The following is a 26470-nucleotide window of genomic DNA, read 5'->3' as shown; positions in this document are numbered from 1 at the left end:
TTATAGACTAATAAAATTAGTATGTCCAACAAATTATATAAAACAACTTGAGTATCTCCCTCCTCATGGCTACAAGATTTACATCAGCTGAACAGATTTACATTTCCTTGGACATGCCTAACATCTTTTCTGCTATTATATGCTTAACTTTATATGCTTAACTTTGTATACAAAGCTTTCTCGGACAGGTGACTGTTAATTTACTCCATGAGTATCATACAGCTATTGTATTATTATTAATTTATATACTGCTTATATGCCAAATTGGTTTACTGTAGGTTGTGCAGGAATTTACAAGAAGATAATGGCATTTCTCACCACTTTCCTCTCAGTGATCTCAAGAAATTCTCTCTCACACTTTTGGAATTGGTGGCTGCTAAAGAACAGGTTTGTTGATGTTCTTACCTGTGAAGATCTTATAATAACTGGAGTGGTAAATTACTTCTCATGCAAATGTATCTCCACCTGGTATTTGAATCTTTAATTACTCTGCTTCCATATACATATCCAAGTTAGCTGAGTGTTCATTAATGACCTAGGACCAAATTCAATGGATTCAAGTTACAAGAAAGGAGATTCAAACTAAACATCAGGAAGAACTTTTTGATAGTAAAAGTTATTGGACAGTGGAACAGACTCCCACGAGTGGTGGAGAACTCTCCTTCCTTGGAGGTTTTTAAGCAGAGGCTGGATGGCCATTTTTCATGTGTTGCAATTCCTGCATTGCAGGGGGCTGGACTAGATGGCCCTTGGGATCCCTTCCAACTCTACAATTCTATGATTTTATGCTGATGGCATCCTCCAGTTTTCTTAGCTCAATTTGATGTAATCTTTAATAACTCTTATTCTTTCATATCACACTTTTCCAGAATTTATTATAAATATAACAATTTATTTCAAATTCAGAGGTGAAAGAAGAGGTTTAACTTGGTCCTTGGTCCTAGGAGACAGTGCAACTATGGAAAGCGTTGAATCAAATGGTATGTTACTTAACTAGTTGCTCTACTTGATGTGAAGACTGAAAACCACACTTGTCTGTCTTAAGTTTGTTTTCAACTCTGCTTTATTGAAGAAACATTGTCTGCAAGTTGTATTGCATTGAAGTCTACAATCATCATCAGGTCCAAAAGGATATTTAATACAGCCATTGCCATATACTACTGGAAACGTTGCAGCATATGGTTTAGCACCAGCTATTTTATTCCATTCAAAAACTGTAACAAAGACTGTACCCCAACCTTTTCTTCTCACATTCTGAACATCTTGTGCATCTTTGATGATCATCTGACAGATGAAGAATGTTTTGTTTTTCAGCTAGAAATGGTGTAGCATGTAATAGATCCATTTCAAGGAAACAGTATGAAGAAAGTAGCTTTGCCAATATTTAGCTCCACTGACTCTGAATAATAATAATAATAAATTTTATTTATATCCCGCCCTCCCCAGCCGAAGCTGGGCTCAGGGCGGCTAACAACAATCAAAATAATCCAACAATAAATAAAAAAATAAAAAAATAAAAAATAAAAAAGATGTCATTTGTATCAGGCATTTAGATTAATATTAAAAGGTAAAGGTACCCCTGCCCGTACGGGCCAGTCGTGTCCGACTCTAGGGTTGTGTGCCCATCTCACTTAAGAGGCCGGGGGCCAGCGCTGTCCGGAGAAACTTCCGGGTCACGTGGCCAGCATGACGAAGCTGCTCTGGCGAGCCAGCGCAGCACACGGAAACGCCGTTTACCTTCTCGCTAGTAAGTGGTCCCTATTTATCTACTTGCACTTAAGGGTGCTTTCGAACTGCTAGGTGGGTAGGAGCTGGGACCGAAAGACGGGAGCTCACCCCGGCCTGGGGATTCGAACCGCCGACCTTACGATCGGCAAGTCCTAGGCACTGAGGTTTTATAGAGCACTCCTGTTATCTGAATTCTTGTGACTGCCAAGGACCAGAAACAGACTTAGCTTCCCTGACAGTATTTTTGAATGTATCTTTTTTTCCTCCCACAAAAGGAAATGGTTGTACTTGGTAATAAGTTGCACAGAGAATAAAACTTGCCCCGAGAATGCCTTGGTCCATATTGACAGAGATAGTGCAGAGGGAACAATGTATGTTTAGTCACAAGGAACTTTGCAACATGTCCAATTTGCTGGATATTAATTATTTGCATTAGTTATTCCCTGCATCCTCCGGTATGTGAGTACAAAGGCTCAAGTGGAGTCTGCATGCTGGACAAGCAGGTGTCAATATCTACATATTCTGAGATCTTACAGGAATGGCCCGAAAGGCTCTGAAGACACATTTGTATCAAAATCAAGGTACATACTTTATTGTATCATTGCACTACTGTACTTAGCTTGTGTGTCTATATTTCAGCAGAAAGCTAGTTAACAAACTGTGCTTACAAATCACATCTTCAGTGAGTTGGAGTTTGGCTGGTGGAAGCTAAGCAAGTCATGGGGACTGGATGAAGATATTCCTGCCCCCCGCTCTGGTCTGTACAGCAACTTAAGGCAACTTGAAACGCTGGGGGGGGGGATGGGGGAGAAGACAACCTCCTGGCGTTTTAAGCAGTGAATGTGTACATAACCAGCACCTCCAACCATAAAATAGGTGTAAATTCTACCACAGGCTTTAATTTACTATGACACAAACCACGTCCTATTTCGGCATGTTCAGAATTTTCTTGATTCTGAAACAACAGCCTGGGCAATGCACATCTTCTCTTGGGGGAACTGATCCTGTAAGGAATTTATAAGACACAGGTTGCAGTCATACATGCTTGAACACTTACCGGTACTTCAATGGGAAGTAAACAAGCACAGGATTGCACCACAGAGATAAAAAAAGCTTAGCTTATATAGAATTTCTGGCATGTTCAAAGCGCATACACCGCCTCAGTTTTAATCATTATAATCCTGTGAAATATGTCAGTATGTTATTATCCCCCTATTGCAGAACGTGCTTGTGTGTCTAAAACAGACTTGCCTACAACCAATGGAAAGGGAACTGGCACGTTTCCCTAGCACACGCCTCTTTTATTGGCGTTTGGGCTGCAGACGTGGGTTTTGCCTGCAACTGTACTATTCCAGAATTTGAGAAGTTTGCGGATCGTAACATGACGATATGTTTCCTGAGAGAAACGTGTCCCCGCCGTGCCAAAAGGGAGTCCCTCTGTTTCTTTCCCCCTTTTCTCACCCTGAAACCATCGCGGATCCAATGAACGCACTACCGAGGGCCGGTCTCCCGAGGGCGGGACGTACCCATGTGACTGACCGACCAGGCGGGGAGGAACCGCCGCCCCCGACTAGCGGCGGCCTACCCGGGCCCAGCGGCGGCGGCGGCGGCTCCGTTTCCGAGTCTGTCGCTGCCGGGCCCGGGCCGGCGAGGCCTCTGCTCCATGGGGAGGCCGGGCAGCCCCCCGCAGGCGGAGAGCCGCTGCCCGCTGTGGGCGCTGCCGGAGGAGCTGCTGCTGCTCATCTGCTCGTACCTGGACGCGCGGGCCTTGGGCCGCCTGGGCCAGACCTGCCGCCGCCTTTGCCGCTTCACCTGCCGGGATGCGCTGTGGAGGCGACTCGCCCGTTCCTGCCTCAACGCAGGCTTCAGCGCGCACGGCGCCGACCTGTAAGCGCCTGGGCTGGGGAAAAGCCGGCTGGGAAAACACGGGGCTTCGCGGCCTAGCTGGTTGCTAAGGGGCGCCCTTGTAACCAAGGCCACGCCCGCTCTGTCAGGGGAGGTGGGGGGTTCCTGAAGCGCCAGGGCCCGGCGTAGGAGGGAGGGAGATAGGACGACCGCCGCGGATTCCCGCGGAGGAGTCCGGATGGCCTGGCGGAGGGGCGGAGATCTGGTTCGGGGCTAGTAATAGGCGCGAAGCAGCCTGGGATACAGAGTCAGTTCAGGGGCCGAACTGTGCTTAGTTTTGTTGTCCCGGGACACACTGTCCTTAGGTACCTTATTAGACACTGTATGTTGTGTCCTGGACCCACTGATCTGTGCCATCCAATCTTGCAAGGGACCCAGGCTTTTAGGAGATCTATTACTGTGACAGCGGATGCCAAGTTTTGGATAGCAGACACCGCGCCTGTTTTCACTACAATTTAACATTGGAGGCACGCTTTAGGCAACACTCAAAAAGATGTAGATGTGGGCTTGTCCCTTCAAACTCTACAATTGTATGATTATATATGCTTCCAGAATAAGGGGGGGGGGCTTCCTTCTTGCAGCCCCAACCCTTACACACCCGGCAGTAAGTCCCATTGACTTCAGACTCTCTTTGAACTCGGTTGCGTTGTCTGTTGGGTTGTACAGCCCTGGTTCTGAACAGAAGGCAACACTTTGAGACCCAGGGATGCCTAATAGCCCTTGGGTCTAGTTGCATTTCCATGTGACATCCCAAACTGCCTTGAGTCTCAGATAGGGCATTTCTTAATAATTTATAACCTGATACAGAAAGTGGAAGAAAAGCGAGTTTACTTCTTTGTCAGCATGGACCTTTCAGTTTAATATGCAGGAAATTTAAAGGTCGATTAAAGGCGTTGTGTATTCCTGTTGCCATGGTAGTAGTTGTGGGCCTGCTGTGATTACTCGGGATACTCTGTGCCCCTCAAGTGTAGCAAGGCTGGAATCACAGCTGAATTAGATTGGTTCTTTTCTGACCTATGCTTAATTACTGATTAGTATGATTAAGTTCTACTCAAACTCTACTTAAGGGATGGAGTTAATGCAAAATTACAATGTTAAAACAATGCACTTAATGTACATCAGCACAGAAATTACTGTGTTCCTGATTTGCTTTATCTTCCTTTACCCTGTCCTCCGGGTTTGCTTCTGAAGTGCACAAACTGGGAAGTGTATAATGTTGCACTTTCATGCGCATGGATCATTGCATTTGTAATTGTGTGGGAAACAAACTGCCAATATCATCAACATGTGGTGAGGAAAATTTCACTACTTCCCTGCCTTCTTTGTTTTCTGAAAAAATGTGTGGCATAAATTGCCCCATGATGTAGCTGGATGCAACAGATGCAGCATTGCATCTAAATAGTTTACATTTCAGCTGGTAACTGTCCAGCTGAAATGTTCATCATGTAGATGCTATGCTATATATTTAATAAAACCCAGTTTACTAGTAGTGACAATTGAATCAATGGTATTTTGTGAAGGAATATGGGGAGGAGCTATTAGCGCCATACATTTCTTATATGCAGACCCCTAGTTCAATCGCTGGCATCTCTAGCTACATCTGAAGTAGTAGGTTGGAGAGAGACTCCTTCTTGAGACACTGAAGAGCTGTTGACAGTCCATGTTGATCAGGCAACAGCTGGTCTGCATGTTCTGGTTTGAGGGTATCGTTCACCTTTGGCCAACTCTTTGGGGACTAATGCCAGTGGTGGATGTGACCTAAAGTGAGAATGGTCATCTCAGACTCCCACACATGCACACTCTCCCATGTACATGCACACACAGGACAAACACACAGCTTTGTATCCTGGTTAAAGGATTAGTGGTAACTGGTGAATGCTGGTGTTGACATATCCCTTAATAGTAGTTAAGCGGAGAGAAAGTTGTTTTTCTTTGATTTCTTAACCATATTAAAACTATATAAGCTCTTTTGGTATTTAACAACTTATCTGGTATTTTATTTATTTATAATAAGTATTTCTGTACTGGCGTATCATAAAATATATCAAGGTGGTATACACTATAAGACACAATTTAATATTCTCACTTAATATTAAAGATACAGATAATCATTCAGGTGACTTAGTAAAAAAAAGAAATAAACAGCTGCAAGGCCTGTCAGTACAAGAGTCTTCAAGAGATGCCTTAAAGTGAGAATACTTGCCAAATCATTGCTGGAAGAATTTTCCACAGCATTGGACAGATGACATGAAATGCCCAACTCTAGCTGAGACCAATTGGGCCTCTGTAACATGGGAGACAATGAACACCATTCCTCCATATCAGACTTCCTCAACCTCGGCCCTCCAGATGTTTTTGGCCTGCAACTCCCATGATCCCTAGCTAGCAGGACCAGTGGTCAGGAATGATGGGAATTGTAGTCTCAAAACACCTGGAGGGCTGAGGTTGAGGAAGCCTGCTCCAGATGATCTCACTTTTTCACCAGATGAACTCCTCTCTGGATGATTTTCATTAATTTGTTTTGGTGTTTTTCTTAGATAAATCTTGGATTTATTTTTAATAAATCCAATCTTTCATTTGAGTGTATCTTATAAGGTTCATAGGGGCAGAACCTGAAGTGTTAAAAAAAACTGATGTATTTGAATTAAAAACACAAAATCTTCAGTTAATCATGAGCCAAGAACCCTGAAATAATTATTAAAATTGAAACAGATTCTACTGGGCCCGACTAACATTAGTTGGATGGCCCTGAACAGTTTAAAGATAGCTTTAGAACTTAATGCTCTTTCCAAAAAATCCCCTGTTACGCTAATCTGTTTAAAAATGTTCCTGAATGGAAAACCAAGGAGACACATCAAGACCTGGGGTTGTGGGAGGTAGTAAAGGAAATTCCCTTTGCACTAGTGTCTTGGGCGATAGTTACATTGAAATCGGCAGGGGTGAGGGCTGTAGGATTGTTGTATCTTTCAGCACCTGGGATCTGCTTGCTGTGCTATATTGTCCTTCCTTCTGAGGAAATGAATTTTTGTATTTTTTCATTAACTATAAGCTCTACACTGGATTCAGGAGGGGGTCAGGTATACAGCATAACAGGTGCAGTAGTTGGTAGGGCCTCTACTCTTATTTCTAAAGTGAAAGGCTGAACAGTAATCTGAAATTTCAGTCAACTGAGGAAAGTGTACAAATGAAAGCATATATAAACCTCTCGAGGTAACTTTAAATGTTCACTAGCTTTTCTTAAAGGCTTTTTTTGATTGCATTTTCCTGTTGTATAGTGGACTCTTAAAATACCTCAATAGCATTATGAGTGTTGTGACTGTGTGAAGAGTGGTGGGAAAATGTTTAGAATTGGCCTCTTCCTTTATTTTGCTTCTTATCCCTGGGTATTATAAGGCTTCCTAGATTTGAGCACATTGTGTGATAGTAGTACTGGGTTGTTGTTTTTTGCCTGTGGTCAGACAGTGAACTGGTTATGTGCTTCTTAGCTTGCAGTAGAAGACATGTACAGTAATACACTGTACGGCGTACATGAGTCCTTGGACTTGGGTTTGATACTCCTGCCAGCGAACACTACCTTTAACCACTTTCCTGCCTCATAGCAGATGCATATCATGGGGCAGATGGAGCTATGGGTGGGATAAGGTGGGACCACAGTTACGGTGAAGCAGACAACAACTTTGAATTTTTCAGATTTTGTGTGCAGGTGCAAGATGGTGACTAGGGGTTGGCAGTTGTGTGTTACTTTTAGGTAAAATTATGAAGGTTTATATTTGTCTTGTTTAAGGACTTCAGAAAGGAACAAGTTTTGAAAATAAGTTGTGGTAGTCAGAGTCACAGCTACAGGTTTCTATTGGCAAAATTCAGGGTTTGTTTGTTTGTTTTAATATTGCTTTCAACATTAGTTTTGGACTGTTGAGCTAACACCTCTCCAAATCCAACCATATGGGATTATTTCCAGCTAATCTCTAATATTCTATATTCTTGGAAGAGGTTCTTGATATGTAGTGGCACCTCAGCTCCAGGTGTTCTTGGATGAGGTGAATTATCTAGATCCATTTCAAACCAGCTTTAGGCTGCATTTGACAGGAAGCTGAGAGATGGCTGCTACTGGGCCAACTTCTTTCCAGAAAAGATCCATGGGAGCCCCTTCTCTGCTGAATTTCAGCTGGCAGGCAATTACATACTTATTCTGACATGTAAGCAATTACATATTTATTCAAATATACCTTTGGCCTCTATTATTATTTACTGGATTTCTTACCTTCCCTTCACCATAAGGTCACAGGGTGGGCAACAACAATATAAAAAGACAATATTAAAATCAGTTGAAACAATTTTGATTCAGAAGCATAAGGTGGGTCCTAATATGTGTGTATATATGTCATGTGTCAAAAGTAATGGTAAAGAGTTGTGTTTTCTGTATACAGTGGTAACTCGAGTTACGTATGCTTCAGGTTACATACGCTTCAGGGTACAGACTCCACAACCCAGAAATATTACCTCGGGTTAAGAACTTTGCTTCAGGTTGAGAACAGAAATTGTGCTCTGGCGGCGCGGCAGCAGCAGGAGGCCCCATTAGCTAAAGTGATGCTTCAGGTTAAGAACAGTTTCAGGTTAAGAACGGACCTCCGGAACGAATTAAATACTTAACCTGGGGTACCACTGTATGGCAAAAACTATATAGTGAAGGTGTCAGGTGCACCTCTGTGCTTAGGAGCTGCCACAGAGAATGCCTTCTCCCATTCTGTACCCCCACCAGTGTCTGAGTGTGGCAGAACTATGAAGAGGGTTCCTACACAACAGCTGAGGGAGTTCTGTAGGAAAGGAGATGGTCTTTCAGATGTTTGGGGCTCTAGTCATTTAGGTCTTTAGAAGTAATGTAAGCACCTTCAATTGGGCCCAGAAATGAACTAGCATCTATAAGCTCACTAATTTTGCCAGTGTAAATGTTGCAGTTTGCTCAACAGCCAGTTTTGTTTGTTCGTTTTACAGATGCTTTACCTATGTGTGCTAATGTTTTGTTATTTTATATTTTACTTGTTTTTTACTGTTAGCTAGCCACCTTGAGCCCTGTTTGGTGGAATGACAGCATGCAAACAAACAAATAAGCAGTGTGCTGGTCTTGGAGGTTATCGTCTCACTTAGCCAAGGGTTTGATGGCGTTCTGGTCAGGTTTCTCTACGTTGACATTTTTTTGTCAGTTTTTAAAATGGAAATTACAGTTTGAGTATTACATTATAAGTTTTATTTTGTTTCCAGAAGCCTAGGAGAGGGAGACATTGGCAGAGTATCCTTGCTGGCTATTCCTGCACATGGATGAAAATAATCTCAGAACACTTTGGTACAGTCATCAAGAGTTGGATGCCTCAGGTTTCCAGCCTTGTGCACGACTAGTAATGCTTTCCTATTGTACTGGAGGTGCCCCATCTAATAATTGTAGAATGCCATTTGCCCTCTATGTGAGCCTACATTGTGGCTTCTGCTCTCTCTTTTTATCCTTTGAATTCCTAGGAGACCAGCATGGAATGAGCTTCTGTACTGTGCACAGCTGTGTATTGCAGGTGGGGTAGATTGATTAAGGTATTTGTCTCTAACATGATCTATGGTGGATTGTGCAGTGTTCTAACAAACAGGGTAAAAAAACATATCTAAATGTCCACATGAGTATTTAAACTTACTATTAAGTATGGAATTTGTAGTACTTGATTCAGAGCACATGGGAGCTAGGAAGCCAAGGTTCACAACTGTATTTACTGTGGTCTTCAGAAGTTTGCAAAAGGTTTTGTTTAACAGTTTCTGTGTGATGATAAAAACTGAGTTTAGCATTTCTTTAAAGGCGGTGGCAGGGAGAAAGAGGTTGTGATCAATCACCTGCAGGAGCAGGAAAGGGCCATTTGATTTTAATATAGTTTGCCCAAATGTACATTGCAGCAGGAAGAGAGGTCTTGTATTACAGTATGTGCACGTGGTGACTGAGTGCATAATTTGAAACAATTGTATGCTGGCCTTCAGTAACCAAATGTCTGTAAGAAAGTTCCCTTCAGATCTTGTAAAGCAACATCTCTAAAGTGCTTCCTGGTGTTGTCAGAAATGATGAGCCCCCTTCCCTGAACGCCAGAGCATTCTTTGCCGTTGCGGTTTTATGACCAGCAATGTGGTAGTTAACTTGGACTCTGTTTTATTCATCGTACACCTTCTTGTCATCTTACTCTTGGCCTTAGCACTCCCTTTTAAACTTGCCTATTCAGAAATAAAAATATACCTGGGGTGAGCTGTAGCTGAGTGGTGGAACATAGTGTTTTGTTTTTTAAGCAAACACCCTGCACCTGAGCATCCTTGTTTGGAAATAAATTGTCTCATTTTGATAGGACTTGCTTCCAAACTGAAAGAGCTATGACATATAGTTTCCAGGCTACATATAGCTCAAATGCATTTTTGTGTCATCCATGGATTTTTACAAGAATTTTGATCATACCAAGGTTATATAACATCAATAAAATAGGATTTATTAAAGATTAAATTAAAATAATTTTTGTGAAGATATGTTTCAAATGTGATGGTGTTATGAGATGTTTGGCATGGAAATAAGGAGACAAATAAAAATAATTTGACTCCTCACCATACTTTACGAACCGTTTTAGGCCTATGTCAGATTACTCAAGGGGCTAATAGATTATATACTATTGCATTATATCTATAAGAGTGGAAAGCGAAATGCCGGTGGACAACAAAAGAGGTTTAAAGACTCTCTCAAGGCAAATCTAAAAAAAAAGCAGTATAAGCCCAGATGATTGGAAACATTGGCCTGCAAGCGCTCCAGTTGAAGAATAGCCTCTACCAAATGCGTCATAGTCTTTGAAGAAGCATGAACTCACTACAAAAATAAGAAACATGCTAAGAGGAAGGCACGTTTGGCCAATCCTCACCATGATCAACTTCCAACCGGAAACCTATGTCCCTATTTTTGAAGGCCATGTGGATCCAAAATTGGCCCCCACAGTCACTTATGGACACACTGTTAAGACCATATCCATGGAAGACAATCTTACTTGGCTATGAGTGATTGCCAAAGAAAGGAGAAAGAAGATGTAGTTAAAATAGCTTTTTGATGTGGTATATGCCTAAGGCGACTCTTGGTGCTGAATAAGTTGACTAGTGTTGTAAGCGGGTGACTAAAGTAAGAGATAAATATGTAGGGTCAATAAGGTGATAATATCTTCATTTCTTACACGTTGCTTCAGATTCTAACACAAGAAATCTATAGCTTAAAAGTGGAACATTAACATTAAATCTTGTGTCTGTGTACTATGTCCTCTGCATTGCTTTCCCCTCCTACGTTTTTACCAGTTTAGGACATCTGAACTAGACTGCTTAAACATGGATTCTAGGAAAATAAAGAAAAAGAAATATTTCTGAGCTAGATTGGTAGCTCTTCAGAGTGACAGAGTGGATAAATGGTAGATAAGAAAGCTCCTGTCTCTTCATAATGTGGACAGCATGATGCCTGAGGGCATAGAGGGCCAGCGCTCCTATTTGGTTCAAGTACAATCCTGTCTCTGTAAGCATCCTAAAATGGTGCTTTACTAGGTTTAGGCTTATTTGTTGTGTTAGCACCATAGGAGGAAGGAGGCAGTGTATAGTAATAACTTCCAAGTCAGCTTTTGCTGGTGGGCATGTGCACGCAATCCTTTAAATCTGAAAAGCTGGCGCATTCCCTAGTGGAAGTAGATTCAATAAAAGGTTTGTAGAGCTGGCTTGGATGTCACAGTAAATCATGGTTTGTCATGATAGGAACAAACTGCAGTGATTTTGGAGCTCACACACCATTCCCTTCTCTTATCCTTTGCAATGACTGTAAAAAGAGGATTGGAAGCCTCAGTTTTTTTCTAAACTGTGGTTGTTTCATCTGAAACCAAGAAACAGTAGTTAATCTAATCATGGCTTGTTTCAGCAAACAACACTTAAGATTACCCACTGTTTAGAGTTTGGATGTAACACTAAACTGTGGTTAATCAAAATAGAAGTGAAAGTTTCTTACCTCATTTTTGCAGTCGTGTTTGGGGAGGAACGTGAAAGGGTTTTCTGGCTTGTTCTTAGCACGAGAAACTATGGTTTATTGCAGTGTCCACAAAATGGCCTCACACTGGTGCTTATACTGACTTTTGGCTCTGAGAAGAGCAAAAAAAAAATATTATTTGAAATAATCAAATATCAGTGCAGTTAAAAAACCACAATAAAAGAGTTGAAGAAAATACGGCAGAGCAAAAATGTCTCAACCTCTTGTCTAAAGGACAGGAGAGAAGGAGCCTGTCTAATTTGCTTTGGGAGAGAGTTCTACATTTGGGGAGCTGCCACTGTAAAGGTTCTAAGTAAGCAAATTACACTAGTGCTTCGCCAATTACAGTTGCTCCTGATCCATTTCCAGGCACAACTTGAAGGCTCGGGATCAGGATACCTAAAGGGTCACCTGTCTCTATATGTGCCCACTTGGGACCTAAGATCTTCATTGGAGGCCCTTGATGAGCTTTGTTGCTGGGTAAGCTGTGGCAGGTTACAAAGGAAAAGGTCTTTTCTGTGTCAATACAGAATGCTTATGGAATGCTCTTCCCAGATGTTTACCTGGTGCCTACCACAGCCATTTTGGCACTTTTTTCATTTTCTCATGCCTTTTGATTTATTTTAACTTCAAATCTGATTTTTGTATTTATTTGTGGTTTTATGCTGTTTTTAAACCCCACACCCAGACTGTCTTGCTATTGCCCTGGGTTTCCCTGACAATTTGCTGTGGGGTCTGATATAAATTTCCAAGCAAATAAATAAAACAATTAGAACTCAATCTGAATCCATGGGCATTTAGATTTCAGACATGAACTGGAAGTTAATACCCGGTCCAAGACATTCTTGCAAAACATCAGCATTTAAAGTGGGAATTCTTCCTCATACTTTCAGTGGACATAGTTTTTTTGCCATTTTGGTCCAGAGTAGGAGGTAAAGCGCAGAGACTGCAAACCGACCCTCTAGTCTCTTTTCCTGATTGTAAAAAACGAGATTCTTAGGTGATGGCAATCTCTGTGTGTTTTTGTTTAAAGTGGGTCACATGCCCAGGAATGCAGTCAAATTATAATGGTGACAAAGTACCGGAAAAGGGAGGGAGATTGGGGGGGGGGAGAGAGCCCCAGGCGATGGAAAGAGAGCTGGGAATACTAGAGTCTGGCTAGGCCTCAGGGCCAGGTTAGAGATTCTCCCATGCATTAACAGCTATAAGAGATGTTTGTTTAAAGGGATATTTTTTTCTCCTTAGGGGTGCTTTGTCATTTTTTAAACAATACAGGTCATCAAGAACAGAGAGGGATGGTCAAGAAGAATAGTTGCACTCCTTGGTGCACTTGCTCTTGTTTCTTCTGCTATGTATCTTATCAAACTTCATGTTTAATAGTTTCAGACATTACATTGATGGAGAAATTCTACATGTGTTATTTTTTAAAGTAATTGTTAACTCAGTTAACAAAGTAAGGTAAAGGTAAAGGGACCCCTGACCATTAGGTCCAGTCCTGACCGACTCTGGGGTTGCGGCGCTCATCTCACTTTATTGGCCGAGGGAGCCGGCGTACAGCTTCCGGGTAATGTGGCCAGCATGACTAAGCCGCTTCTGGCGAACCAGAGCAGCACACAGAAACGCCGTTTACCTTCCCGCCGGAGCGGTACCTATTTATCTACTTGCACTTTGACGTGCTTTCGAACTGCTAGGTTGGCAGGAGCAGGGACCGAGCAACGGGAGCTCACCCCATCACGGGGATTTGAACCGCCGACCTTCTGATTGGCAAGTCTTAAGCTCTGCGGTTTAACCCACAGTGCCACCCGCATCCCATTTAGTTAACAAAGTATCAATAAGTAAATAAATAAACCCACAATCCTAAACATACATCCTGGGGAGCAGGGATGCCCACATTGAATAAAATGGTTTTTTGGGGGGGCAGGTAAACCCCAACCAATCACATGACACAGCACGCACACACCATTTGAATAGCAGTGTCCATAAACTTTGCGGGGAGTGGCCCCCTCAAATATTTTACGGGGGGGGGGCAAAGGGACCTCAGGCCCTAGGAGTTGGCTCCTATGCTTGGGAGTAAACCTCATTGAACAAAGTGGGACTTACTACTTAGTAGACTTGTATAGGATTCCCCAGCGAAGCCTCTCTTTGTGTTAAAAGTAATTAAAGTCAATGTTTAGGTGATAATTGCTTAAAATACATAGGAATACGTGGCAGGTTTGAACTGATACAAGGCGAACTTCCCATGCTCCTAAAAATTGATGGAAAAACTTCACGGCCCAACAGGATCTAAACTTAATTGTCTTTATTAAAACAATATTGTTAAGTCAGTATTAAAAATACTTTTATTGCTGGGGCAACTATTCTGGTTTGAGTTGCAGGGAACTTCAAGTCCTTCAGTAGCCAGTGATTAATATCCCTCTAGTATCACTTGTTCTAGCACAGCTTATTAGGATAGGAAAAGAAACTGTTTAAAAGCAGCACCTTACTTCACCCATTGTTTTAAATCTCTTCTGTGCCTCATGTTTTTTTAGTTCTATCCACTGATGCATGAAAAGAGCTTTCTTCTTTGTTAGCCCCCACCGCTAATGGGGAACTAGACATCTTCTATTCAGTCTCATGTTTGATGGATGGAATTGCTAGCAAATCTCCAATTGCAGACTTCTTTTTTTGTTGTTTGGGGGCAGAACATGGTTCATGTTTCTACTGCTATCCTTAAGGGTTAGCTTACTGCTGTGATTTTCTTAGAGACAGTGCTTGCTATAGTCTTGCATTTCCAGTGTAAGGGGAAATGCCATGGGAAGGCAGTTGGTATCTATTTGTCCTTTTGGAGGTTACCATCCAGCACAGAGTTAGCTGCAATTAAGCTCCATAGATTTGGTGGGACATACAGTGCAATTATATGCATGTCTGCTCAGAAGGAAACCCCATTCAGTGGGTTTACTCTCAGGTAATTGAGCATAGGAATGCACCTTTATGTACCCGTAGCTGTGTGCTGGGTAGTGGTCCATGTAAGCAAGCAAGAGTGGTTTCCTGTTGAGAGCAGAAGAGTAGAGTGCTCTCAGCCATTGCTGTTTGCTACTGGGTCTGTCTATAAGTTAACCCACATTTATATCAGAATTGGCCTCATTTAGTACCTAATTTTACTAGTCCAGAAGACTTTATGGAATTTAAGGTAACCTCTAGTATTGTGGTCTTTCCCCTTTAAAGGTCAACTTCATGACGGTGAAACAGAAGGGGTTTGGCTGAGTTACATGGGATGGGGAAATTTACAACAGTAATAAAGGGTCTTGTAATAAATCCTTACGCTCCAGCTGCCTACATATGGACAGTGCTGCTGCAGGCAACAATGGAGTTTTATACTTACTTATACTGTACCTTCAAAATGTACATTAGTGCTTTTATGGTATAGCAGGAGTGGGGAAACCTCCAGTCCACAGGCCTTATTCGGCCTGCCAGTCCCTGGAGACTGACATTTCAGGACTTTTAGGGGAAACCATGCCCACCTTTCTTGCACCTGACATTTGAAACTTCAAGCTGCAGCTAAAATGAAGAAAAATCAAAAGCCCATTATAAACGTGCCCCTGATTCTTTCCTTGAATCAAAAGGAAGATTTAGTACTGGGTAAAGAGTAACATAAGGGAAAAAGAAGTATCTGCTACAGAGATCTTACAATACAAATCTCAACACTGGTCGACAGCAGAGGGAGGTAAGAAAGGGCAAGGAAAGGGTAATGGATGGAATGTGAACAAATGCCGTTACACCTGCTTAGGCTACCCCACTGAAGTGGTCACTAGCTAACTAGCCTGAACTCACCTTTCTAGTTCCATGAGAACAGAAATCCTTTCCACGTTTGTGTTAATAATAAACAGCCACAATAGCTCTTGTGCTGTTACCTGCCGTGCATTTGAACGGTTGGTGCCCGTGAGCCTGGTGCTGGAATGCACAAAGCCAGGACAAAAGCATTCCTGCAGTTTTGTTCCTCCCACTGTTGCACATGCCTGCTTAAAGTAGCTTTCTTTCATGCCGAGCTCTTAGAGGATTCTCTTTATTTGCTTTATCAGTTCACCGGCTGCTAAATTTAGACTCTAGCTCTTGGTAGTGTTAAAATAAAACCTCCTTGGCCTCCCTGAGTGATCATGTTTGTGCCTAATTTCAGAGATGAAGTGGGTTGGTAGTACTACCTTGCTGGCTTTGCACCTGGACTAGTTGGTAACTTCCACCTTCCACGTTTCTTTTGGGCTCATGCCCTTGTGTGTGAAGTTTCATTGCAAGTCACATACTTTGAAATGAGAAAAAAACAACTATTTGCTTTGGCTCTGGAATGTGGGGAGAAAAATTCTGGCTTGGTTTTCTTTTTGGAATGAGCTTTTCAAAATTTGGAAGTGCAGGGTATGTGCCAGCGCTGCAAGTGGAAGTGTAACTGAACTACTGGCACACTAAATATAGTGATGTAATAAAGGATTTTTAAAAAATGGGAATCAATATCTTGATTTGTTTCGTATTTCAGCAGAGCGTTTGGTACATTACCTCATGTGAAATAATTAAAATGGAAAATACATTTTACATTGTAGTCCTGTGTAGGTTTGTGCCATAGCAAGTTCCATTACATTAATGAAGTTTACTGTCAAGTAAAAGTGCATAGAGTTACAGCCTTCATTGCTAAAAGGAAGTTGACAATGACTTTATTTGAAAGGTAAATCTGTTGAGGAATTGGATGTATGGATAATGCCATTATATAGATTAGTCACTAGGTGGCACTTAACGTGATTGTATCTCAGCGATGTTCAGTCTTTCCTTTTGTTGTTCTGCTCTTGCTTAAGAGAGAAAATAAAGCTTTTGTCAACCTTCCTGAGTAGCATGTCCTCTAAGCCTTCTCTGACAGAGCATAATTTTTTGGAAGGTTGGTCTGGGTTGCTGTTTTGATTCATATGTTCATTTAGCAATTTTAGCAAAATTTTGCCCTCCTGTAATTTCAAATCTGTAATTGTCTGCATGAGGAAAGACGTATATTTTTTCATTCCTGGATGTTTTTCTTTTGCTGGGACAATTATTATGCAGTTGTCTTCTTGAGATCTATAGCAAAACTAGTCTGTGGCAGTATAGTTATGACTTGGATCTATCATGATCTGGTTTATAATTCCTAACATACTCAAAATATAAACTAGCAGGTCATAATTTTAATGATTTAAGGAGGCATAAAAACATGATGGAAAAAAGAGTGTTGAGAACTGAAAATTGCTCAAGTTGATGTAGTTCTACTTCTGGTAGCTTTCAGCAATACTACAATGGCATTGGTTGGCAAATGTTATCTCCCTTCTTCCTTCAAGCACTGGGATAGTGATGGAGTCATCTAGTTCCTTTCTGTTATGTCAGTAAGCTGATGGAGTCCTACCAAGCCCTGACTTTTCTCTAATTACTCTTTCCCTGCAGAGTGGCTGGTGTTCCAGTGAAGGAAAGGGTCAAGGTTTCTCAGAACTGGAGGCGTGGACGCTGCCGGAAAATCCCACTCCTCAGATGGAAGCGCAAGCAAGTGGTTCCTTCTCTTTTCTCCTGCCCCATGATTTTCATCTAGAATTCTCTCTGTCTTTGGGAGTTCATCCCATTTTTTGTCTCTGTTCAGCTCTTGCATCTCTTTGGTTACACAGTGTTTGAGCCTCTTTACCTTTTGGCATTCTGAGATTGGGTAGCTGTTGATGCTGCTTTCTCTGTAACCTGCTTTCATTTGCCAGTACTATCATACCAAAATGCTCTGTGTGTCAAGTCTTATTCTCAAATTATCATTGAAAGCTCAGTGTCCAAGCTGCTGGCTACTATGCAGGAAGAATATCTACAAGCAGAAAGTGGTGAATCAGCTAACTTTAAACAGGAGTGTTTAAAGTTGCTGCTGATAAATTGCTTCTCTTTCCTCTTAGTTCCAAAAGGATTAAATGCTTCCTCCCCATCTCTACCCATACCCAGCAAATACCAAGTTGTTACTCATTTGGTTCAGGAAAGTTTTTGCATCTTTCCTCCTCAATATAGTGCTCATATTGTGAGGGAATTGCATTGTCCCAGTGCTAAAATGGCAGATTGTGTCGCTGGAAAAATTGTTTTCCTCCCAGCTAGTGCAAGAACATTGAGGAACCTGAGATGCCACTGGGGATGAGTTGCCACCTTTCATGCCTAGACCATTCTTTGATTTCCATGCATTGAATTTTATTATTTTTCTATCTTTTGAGCTGAGTGTTCTCCCCTTCCTCACTATATGCTACTTAAATTAGAGTGTGTGTGTGTGTGGCGGGGGGGGAATTAAGTAGCATACGGGGTGAGCAGGGAAGACAATATCCAGTCTCTGATTTTTTAAAATGCTAAACATCACCAAAGTTTCCAGCTCTCCAAAGAACTGCCTGCTTTTACATGGATCACTTATTAACATAATATTTTTCAATAATAATTATTTGAGGATTGTTTGATTCCAAGTCTTTGGATTACAATGATAATAATAATATTATTAATGTTGTGAGCCACGCTGTGATCTTTGGGCGAAGGGCGGTATAAAACGCAAACAAACAATATATTTTTGTCCTGCTTTTAGGGAAAACCCCTTTCCAAAGACAGTTAACAAATATAATCATAAAAAAGGTAAAACCATAAATCACATAAAAGCAAAAGTAAAAGCTTTCGCTGCACATCAGCAGTAAAATAGCACCATCAGTTTAAAATCACAGTTTAAGATGGAGGGGCAGTACTTGGGTGTGTGTGTCACATTTTCTTCTGTATATTTTCTTACAGCTTTGCCAAACAGGGAGATACCTCCCCACAGCAAGGCTATATATTCTATGGGCTTTGGTGGTTGGGTTAAAGTTAGTACAAATATATCATGGGATTCTTTAAAAGCATTTAGAAAGGCCTGAAGTTCCATAATAATTAAGAGTTTAGGATGTTTGTCAACTGTCAGCATAGTTTCTAATATTTTAATATATTGCCCCTCCAGTTTAATGCCCTGGATGCAGCTAGATGATGACTACCTCTACCTATCCCAGGCAGAAGACATTCAAGTTTATTGGCTCCATCCCAATGGTACCAGCTTGCAACACTGTTCCCAAGCAGTCTTCTCTGGCCACCAGGAGGACGTGTGCCGCTTTGTGCTTGCTAATGGCCATATTGTCAGTGGAGGAGGGTAAGCTCTTTGTTATAGGGAAATAAGAAGGAGGGTGATGGTAGTTGAGCGTCCAACATTGGTTTATGGGTGCACTTGAACAAGAACTGGAAGAACTGACTTTCAGAGCTCCTGCATTGCGTGACTGACTTTTATTTAAAGGATCCCTGTTTGGGGATCACTGGGCAAATCAGTCCCCATGGCAGGGTGGTGTACATGCTGTGATTCTGCAGAAGTGTGAAATGTTATATGGGGCAACAAAATTCAGTTTACTGAGAATTTAAGCTTTCTTTTATTTTACTCTTAAAGGGCAGGCTTCTGGCCCTTACAGCTGCAAGGATATGATCAAAAACTGAAGGTTGACTGAAACAGATTTCCAGTGGTTGCAGTTGGAGCTTCTGTGGCCTGCATAGCCTTGGCTATCAAAAAATGTGGAATAATTTATGCAAAATAAGAGATTATGGATTTTTGCTCAGTTTGCATAATTTATGCATGTGGCTAAATTCAGCTTCTCTTGGTACGGAGTATGGGTTGCTTAATCACAGCTTGTATTTCTTTTTTAGTATGGCATATACAAACAGCCCTCCCCAGGCCTGTCCTATTGCAAGACTGTGACCAAGACTGTTAAACCATGTGTGTGCTTTGTTCATTTGCCATGTGGGGGTCATGGATTTGCCAAAGAAACCTTTTAGGACATGTGAGCAAGTCCTTTGTTGTCTGCACAGCCTTCAGTGGCAAATTAAGTATAGAATGTGTATGCTGTATTAGATAAAGACTTCCTGAATATCTCTGTATACTAGTTTTTGAAATAAATGAAATGAAAGGGCAACTTTGCATCAGTTTCTATCATTGTTGTACCTAGGGGTTTTCAAGACCTGTTGGTCTCAGAGGTGAGATCTCTCCTGTCTGCATGTGCTGGGCTGAATGTATGTGTAGATAATGTGTTGTATTTAGGAAATGAAACTACTATTGTGCTGGTATATCTCCAGCTAGAGCATGAAGAGCACTTCTACATCATGCTCTCATTGGCAGGGATAATCTGAAGCAGAATTCAGTAAATTGACCCTCAGTGAAGGAGAGTAGTTTTGGATATGAGAAGCTCTCATGCCATTTGCCTTGTGGCATTTGTTCCAAGGAGATGCACCTTCTTCACTGTGGTTTTGTTTTTCAGAGATGGCAATATTGTCCTTCATAAGCTGAATGGCTCCTTCAGCTTCAAGTTCTTGGGGCATGAACAGGAAGTGAACTGTGTGGATTGTCAAGGAGCTATCGTTGTGAGTGGTTCACGGGACAGAACAGCAAAGGTGAGTGTGTATGTTTTGCTTTATACTTATAAGAGTGTGTGTATGAAAAGAAAATTGGAAGATGGAATGGGGGAATACTGTTCTCATTCCTCTCTATTGGATTAACAGTTAAACAAAATTTTCAGCTTCATTGCTGCCCATTTCCGGGATTTTCTTACATCTATACAAGTTTATCTCAAATGTTTCAGACATGTATCTCAGAGCCACCTGCCCAAAGTGGAGTAACTAGCTACATTTCTCTTGTGACACAGACATTATATAGGCCTGCTGAGATTTATGACAGTCAAAAATCAGATTACAGAGTCCTGGTTCCATTGCCCTTTAAGGCTTCTGTCTGTTAGTTCTTTTGTTGAATTGAGTGGGGTTCAGGATCCCCTGGAGGACAGAATATTTATACAGCCATTTCTTCCTTCCTTTATAAGATTCTAGGGCTGAAAGAGCATACATGCTTAGTTTAGAGCATGTGTTGGGAACCTGTGGCCCTCCAGATGATGAAAGACTACAATTCCCATAATCCTTGAAGGTGGATTTCAACAACATTTAGAGGGTCATATGGTTTCTGGCCCTTGTTGAGAGCCAAAGTTTTCACTGTCTGAGTCATATTTTTATTTTCCTAGAGAGAAATGGGGAGGTGCAAGGTTGTGTGTGTGTGTGTGTATGTGTGTGTTTTAGCTAGAAATTTAGTTGTGCTAACAGTGATGTGGAGCAACAGCTTATTTTTTCATGAGCTTTTATTTATTGAGGTTTGGGGTGGCAAGCTGTCAGAGAGAACACATGTAGAGGGATTTAGTGTTTTTCTTCCCCTGACATTACCCTTACGATGGAAGAACATTCTTTGGGGTAGTGACCAGGATTAGTCCAGCTTCAGTGAACAGTCCTACGCTCCCTACTCTTAGTTTAAGATCTGGATCTGGGTTATCTCTAGAGCTGCTTTCAATGAGCATAGCCTTTTGCATGCAGCAATTCCCACCCAAGCAGCCAGCAGACTGTGTCTTAACTGATAGTTTCCTTATGGGGCACTGACCAAATGGTTCTGGCACTGGCCAAATGGTTCTGACAATTTGGAGAGTCAGAAGAAATCCACTAAGAGGATAGGCTGAACAGCAGCAGAAGAATGTGAAGTGTTTCAAAAGTGTCAACCAGTAGCAAAAATGCTCTATTTGCTGTTTACGTTATTTGTATTATGACTCATTGTTTATTGTCAGCTGTTTGCTTCCTTGGAGGTTTTTAAGCAGAGGTTGAATGGCCATCTGTGATATATGCTTTAGTTGAGATTCCTGCATTGCAGGGGGTAGGACTAGATGACCCTTGGTATCCCTTCCAACTCTATGATTCTTCTATGATTCTGTGAATCTATACTTCCTACCTATGAGAACAATAAAATGCTGGAACTTCTACAGCTGGTATCTTCAACCTTCTCAAACCCAGGACCTACTTTTAACCCAAACATGCATTTGGGAACACATTTCTTAATATTTTACTGTATGTTCAACAGTGCTCCTGTTGTGGCCCATCAGGCTGAGGTCTGAATGGAAAAGTAGCTCAGTTTCTGAATTTCAATCACACTGAATTAAACTATCCATTATGTGGGATTCTTTGATGCCCTGCCACTGGAATCTTGTGACCTTGAGGGCAAAATCCTCAAAGTCAAAGGGAATTCCTCTTTAATTGTGCTCATTGTCTTTTTTTAAAAACCCCAGAAATGGAATCTGGCTCACCTAACACTCTTCCAGCCTGATCCTTATGAGCAGGGAATTTGCTTTTATTTTTACCAAGTGACATTTTCCTTGTGTTGACTCCTAGCTAGAAGGGAATCCCTAGTAGGTCTCTAATGGGAACTGTAAGTGCATTGGAGGGATAGTGAGTGTTGATTAGGGCTGAGCTTTGAGTAGCTGCTAATGCACATTCCTCATTGATAGGCACCAGATAGCATGCTCCCAGCAATATTTTTAACCTGTATGAGATAGGGGTGCATTAAAAGAGCTCAACTTTTCTGCTGCTTTTGCTGACACTAGGTGCCAAATTCCCCTCTGACACCGAATAGCCTGCAATCCTGAGCATTATCAACAAACAAACAAATACAACACTCCCAGCTTTGAATTCCCTTAAGACATTGGGGGATAGTTGGAGAGGGAATCAGAAACCAAAATCTCAGGATCCAGAAAATGGGAGATGAATTTGTTGGGGGTAGAGGAAAGAAATGATGGTATTCAAAAGGATGTCAGGAACACAAGCTTAAGCTTTATTCAGTATGTCAGTAACAGATTTCTGAAAGCTCATAAACAAGTCACTTTACCCTGGTAATAAACAACATGTATTGTGGGAGAACAAGTATTATCAAAGTGTGAATGTGCATTAAGGGATTTGAGCATTTTTAACAATTAGTACAGAAGGGGGCACTGCACGGGAAATTAGACTGCCCCATTCTCCATGTGTTTCTATTGTTTTGCAACAAACTTGGAGAGAAGGCTTTAAGGATTTGCCCAGACAAGGAACCAGAAGAATAAAGATGAGATAAAATCTAAATTTGTTCTGACATGCAGACCTTCAACATAATTTGAGCAGATGCATTTCAGATTATTGTTCTCTGCTTTTAGCACCGGAACTGGGACTGATTTGGACAGAAGCTGCTAGTAATCTCTTCTATCATTTCTTTGCTTAGAAAGCATGCAGTCAAAATATCGCAGGGGTAAAGAAGTTGATTTAAGTTTACTCTGCTAATTTCAAATTGTGCTCCCAAGATTTCTTTGTGAGGGATTGTTTCCAAACACAGCTGCTGTTAACACTTTTATCTTGCACTTTTTTGTTGTGTGGTGTTCATTTGCGCTTTCTCTCTCTCTAGGTTTGGTCCTTATCACCAGGCAGAGCTGGGCAGTGTTTACACACCATACAGACTGAAGACCGGGTCTGGTCCATTGCCATTAGTCCATTATCAAGGTAACAAGATATAAAAATTCCATTTGAATGTATGCACACCTCATGTTAAATCTGGTTTTTCTTTAGGTCTAAAAAGTTCCCTATTATACCAAGTATTCAGGAGGTCTAGAACTCAGCATTTAAGTATCATCAGTTCTGTGACTCAAAACCCTTTTTGTGTAGAAACAGTAAATTAGGTAGATAAGAATACTCTATATTTTTTGTGGAATCCAGAGCACTTCCTTCTATTTCTTTTGCCGTTTGGGTTCTATAAAAAAGAAGTTTGAACTTGCAGAATACTCTGGTCTGTATGGGTGAAGTCAAGGGGTGCCCTGACTTAGATATTGTACCAAATACTTTCTGCATAAGGATCTTTAGTTTTCTCTTTTTTTTCTCTTCACCCAAAGCTTACACTTGCACAATACCCTTGCAAGTGCCACTTTGGCAAGAGCAACATTATATCCTCTATGCATATGAAAGCATAAAAAGTAAGTTGCACTTTTTTGTGGGAGGGGACGAGGGTTAGCTTTTCGGCTGTTGGCTGATTTTTAATCTTTTCCTTGCCTTTCTGCATTATGCAGTGGGGATCTGTACACGCTCAAAGCAACTTAATTGCAACTAATGGAATGTGATTGAGCATGGGAGTAGTTCTGTCACTCACCGCTGTGTCACAAGCTGTATCCAATTGTTGCTACTTGTACAACCACATTCCATATCACAATTACAATCTGCAAAGTACTGTACAGTATTGCTTTTGCTTAAGTACAAAATACAGTGTTTTGCTCAGAAGATTCAAGAGAAAGAAGGCTTAGAGTGGTTACAGGCTAGCTGTAGCAAGTTAGTCATTATCTAGTAACATGGCCTTTGCCATGAAACATACTATAGATATGATCATACTATCCCACCCTCCACCCCCTGTGTGATATGTTAATACATAGAATTGCTCATGGTGAATCACCAGTCCAAGGAACTGAAGAAACAGAAAACTGCAGCAAGTTCAAACAGTTCATTCTGCATACTAATTCCAAAACTAATTAATAGAAAATCCCTATACAATTGGAAGATAGGTGGGATTTACAATTACCGTAGCTACAACCAATCCATGGAAGGATTGGAATGAGAAAAATCTGCTCTTCCTTTAAGTGCAGCATACTCAAGTGCTGTTGGAAGATAGAGAACCATATTTTAAACTGAGACTGTGTTTATGGCACTTGACCTCAGAGTTCCTGAGAATACTGTAAAAATAAGCAAATTTCATTTTGATACATTGTACATATGTATTTCCTATTTGAAACTTATTCAGTGCTGGTCCCCTGGCAATGAAAAAAGCAAAATGCAAAGCAGATTCTGTTGTGCATGCTCTATTGCCAAAGTCCATAGTTTGGTTCTATTTCAGACAGCCTCTTCTGTTGATGCTGCAGAATGAAAAAGGTATCTGTACATAAGAACTTGCAGATTCCCTGAAGCTGCTCTGTACCATTGGGGCACCAGAGAACCACTCATTTTCTGTGGGAATGTTGATAAGAGTCATTAAAACACATGGGAGTATCTTCTGGCTACTGTTCTTGTCACAGCTGGGCATCTGTGAACAAAATCTGATGTGTTGGGGAAAGATACACAGAGGAAATTAAACTGTTCCAATGAGTTATTTTGTAATCATATTGCTACTCTGCTAATGTTAAGAACTGAATGTTGGTCATAAGTTACAATTGTATACGAAAGTCACAAAACTGAACCACACAAGGCTTGAGCAGTGCCTTGTATCTTGAAGATTTGGAAGCGCTTTGTACCCTGACTCAACTTTTATTTTGAGGTATTTAACCTCAAAAGCAGCCTGCAGCAAGGTAGTTATTCTTTGAGGAAGCTCATTTTCTGTTCTGAATTACAATGAGCTTTTCTGTGGCAAACTTGTCTTACATTTGAAGCAGAGCCTAGTTTTTTCATAAGCTTTTGGAACCTTGCATTAGGCTGTTGAGAATCAAAGCATCCAATTATGCTAAGTTGAACATTGTCCTGTTGTGATGACTGGTTCTCCCTCTCTTGTGTATATCATCGTAGTCATCAGTATTCAGTCTCAGTTTATTAAAAGCAGTGAAATCAAATTACAGTCATAGGAATAGGATGGGTACTGAGAACTATGGATGAATGGTGGAACAACAACAACAACAACAACAACAACAACAACAACAACAACAACAACAACAACATAATCTCTAGTGTCAAAGGCTAGGGTAAAGAAAGGAATCTTTTATGGGGAAGGCCTTCTCCTGGGGCACCACCCCTCAAACCTCTGAGGGTGGTGGAATTACCAAGAGGGCCCCTTCTGTTAACACCCGTGAGGGTTTGTGGGGAAGGAGGTGGTATTTAAGATATTTGAAACCTAAGTCATTTAGGGCTTTGAACACTAATGTGAGCACCTTGAATTAGGCCTCTTGTATGCATTCTAAGGGAACCTCAGCAGTCTGGCTGCTGCATTTTGAACCAGCTGAAGTTTCCAAGTCGTCTTCAAAAGTAGCCCCACGTAGAGCACATCACAATAATCCTGTTTGGAAGTTACCAAGGCATGGAGTAGCTTGACCTTGTTGTCCTTTACTGGTTCACATCAATTGCTTGAATTTCGTGTTCATTCCCTCAGTTCAGGAAGGCTGGAGCTGTTGCTTTAGTGATGACGCTGTTCAGATTAGGAGCTGGGTGCTCATTCCTTTCCTGGCTCTCAGCCAGGCCCTGATTCAGGCAGGTGCTTCCACCTTTTCCCTCTCTTCCTAAGTAACCTCACATGCAGCTATCTGGTAACGCTGGTATGCTCCCAAATCTCTTGTGTTGCTCACCATCTCCTCTTCTCATATGGCCCTGGGTGAAATGTGGGTGTTGCTTGACGGCTGGCTTGGAGCCCAGATGTGTGGGGACCTCCAAACTTGGAGCAGGCATGTCTATATTCAACAGCTCTTCTGGGTTACTGGGTTACTGAAATCTGCTTAGGAGACACACTCTCCTCCCACCCCAATTTCATTTTCATTTCACACTGTATTTTACAACATTACAAATAAAGAAATACACAATTTTTATTGACTCCTTGTCCACTACATATTCTAATTTCTCCCTCTATCTTATTTTCATCTTCATAGCTCAATAATTTTTTTCACTGCTGAATTTATTCTGTTATTGTTAACCTCTTAATATGTTTACAATATGTCTCTAAATATGCCATACAACATTTCCAATCTTCCTCTCATAGTTTTTTTTAATCTTGATCTCTTATTCTGTTTGTCAGTCTTGCCATTTCTATATATTCTATTAACTTTTTTCTGCCATTCTTCCTTCATTGGAATTGTATCTTCCCTCCTTCTCTGAGCATAAGGAGACATGCTCTTCCTCCAAGGAGACCTCAGAGGGCCAAACCCTGGCAATTAGTGAGCACATGCTTGC

General features: G+C 41.3%; 1 protein-coding gene and 1 long non-coding RNA gene across 2 annotated transcripts in view; one reads left to right on the top strand and one right to left on the bottom strand.

Annotated features, from left to right (window-relative positions):
* Positions 1–1040: 1040 nt before the first annotated feature.
* LOC128414326 (uncharacterized) lies at positions 1041–3590 on the bottom strand. The gene is made up of 2 exons (XR_008330642.1): positions 3482–3590; positions 1041–1399 (listed from the first exon to the last, which is right to left on the bottom strand). It is a non-coding gene; the product is annotated as an uncharacterized LOC128414326 (long non-coding RNA).
* The window catches only part of FBXW4 (F-box and WD repeat domain containing 4), a 78758-nt gene continuing 55545 nt past the window's right edge, over positions 3258–26470 (top strand). The window contains exons 1-5 of the mRNA XM_053389433.1: positions 3258–3615; positions 17117–17212; positions 18660–18845; positions 19996–20128; positions 22971–23065. Coding sequence (XP_053245408.1) covers positions 3392–3615; positions 17117–17212; positions 18660–18845; positions 19996–20128; positions 22971–23065 — 734 coding nt within the window. The 5' untranslated portion in view covers positions 3258–3391. The remainder of the gene's footprint in view (positions 3616–17116; positions 17213–18659; positions 18846–19995; positions 20129–22970; positions 23066–26470) is intronic.

The sequence above is a fragment of the Podarcis raffonei genome, chromosome 5, assembly GCF_027172205.1.
Source record: "Podarcis raffonei isolate rPodRaf1 chromosome 5, rPodRaf1.pri, whole genome shotgun sequence".
NCBI classification, from domain to species: Eukaryota; Metazoa; Chordata; class Lepidosauria; order Squamata; family Lacertidae; genus Podarcis; species Podarcis raffonei.
This window is presented reverse-complemented; position numbering and strand designations above follow the sequence as displayed.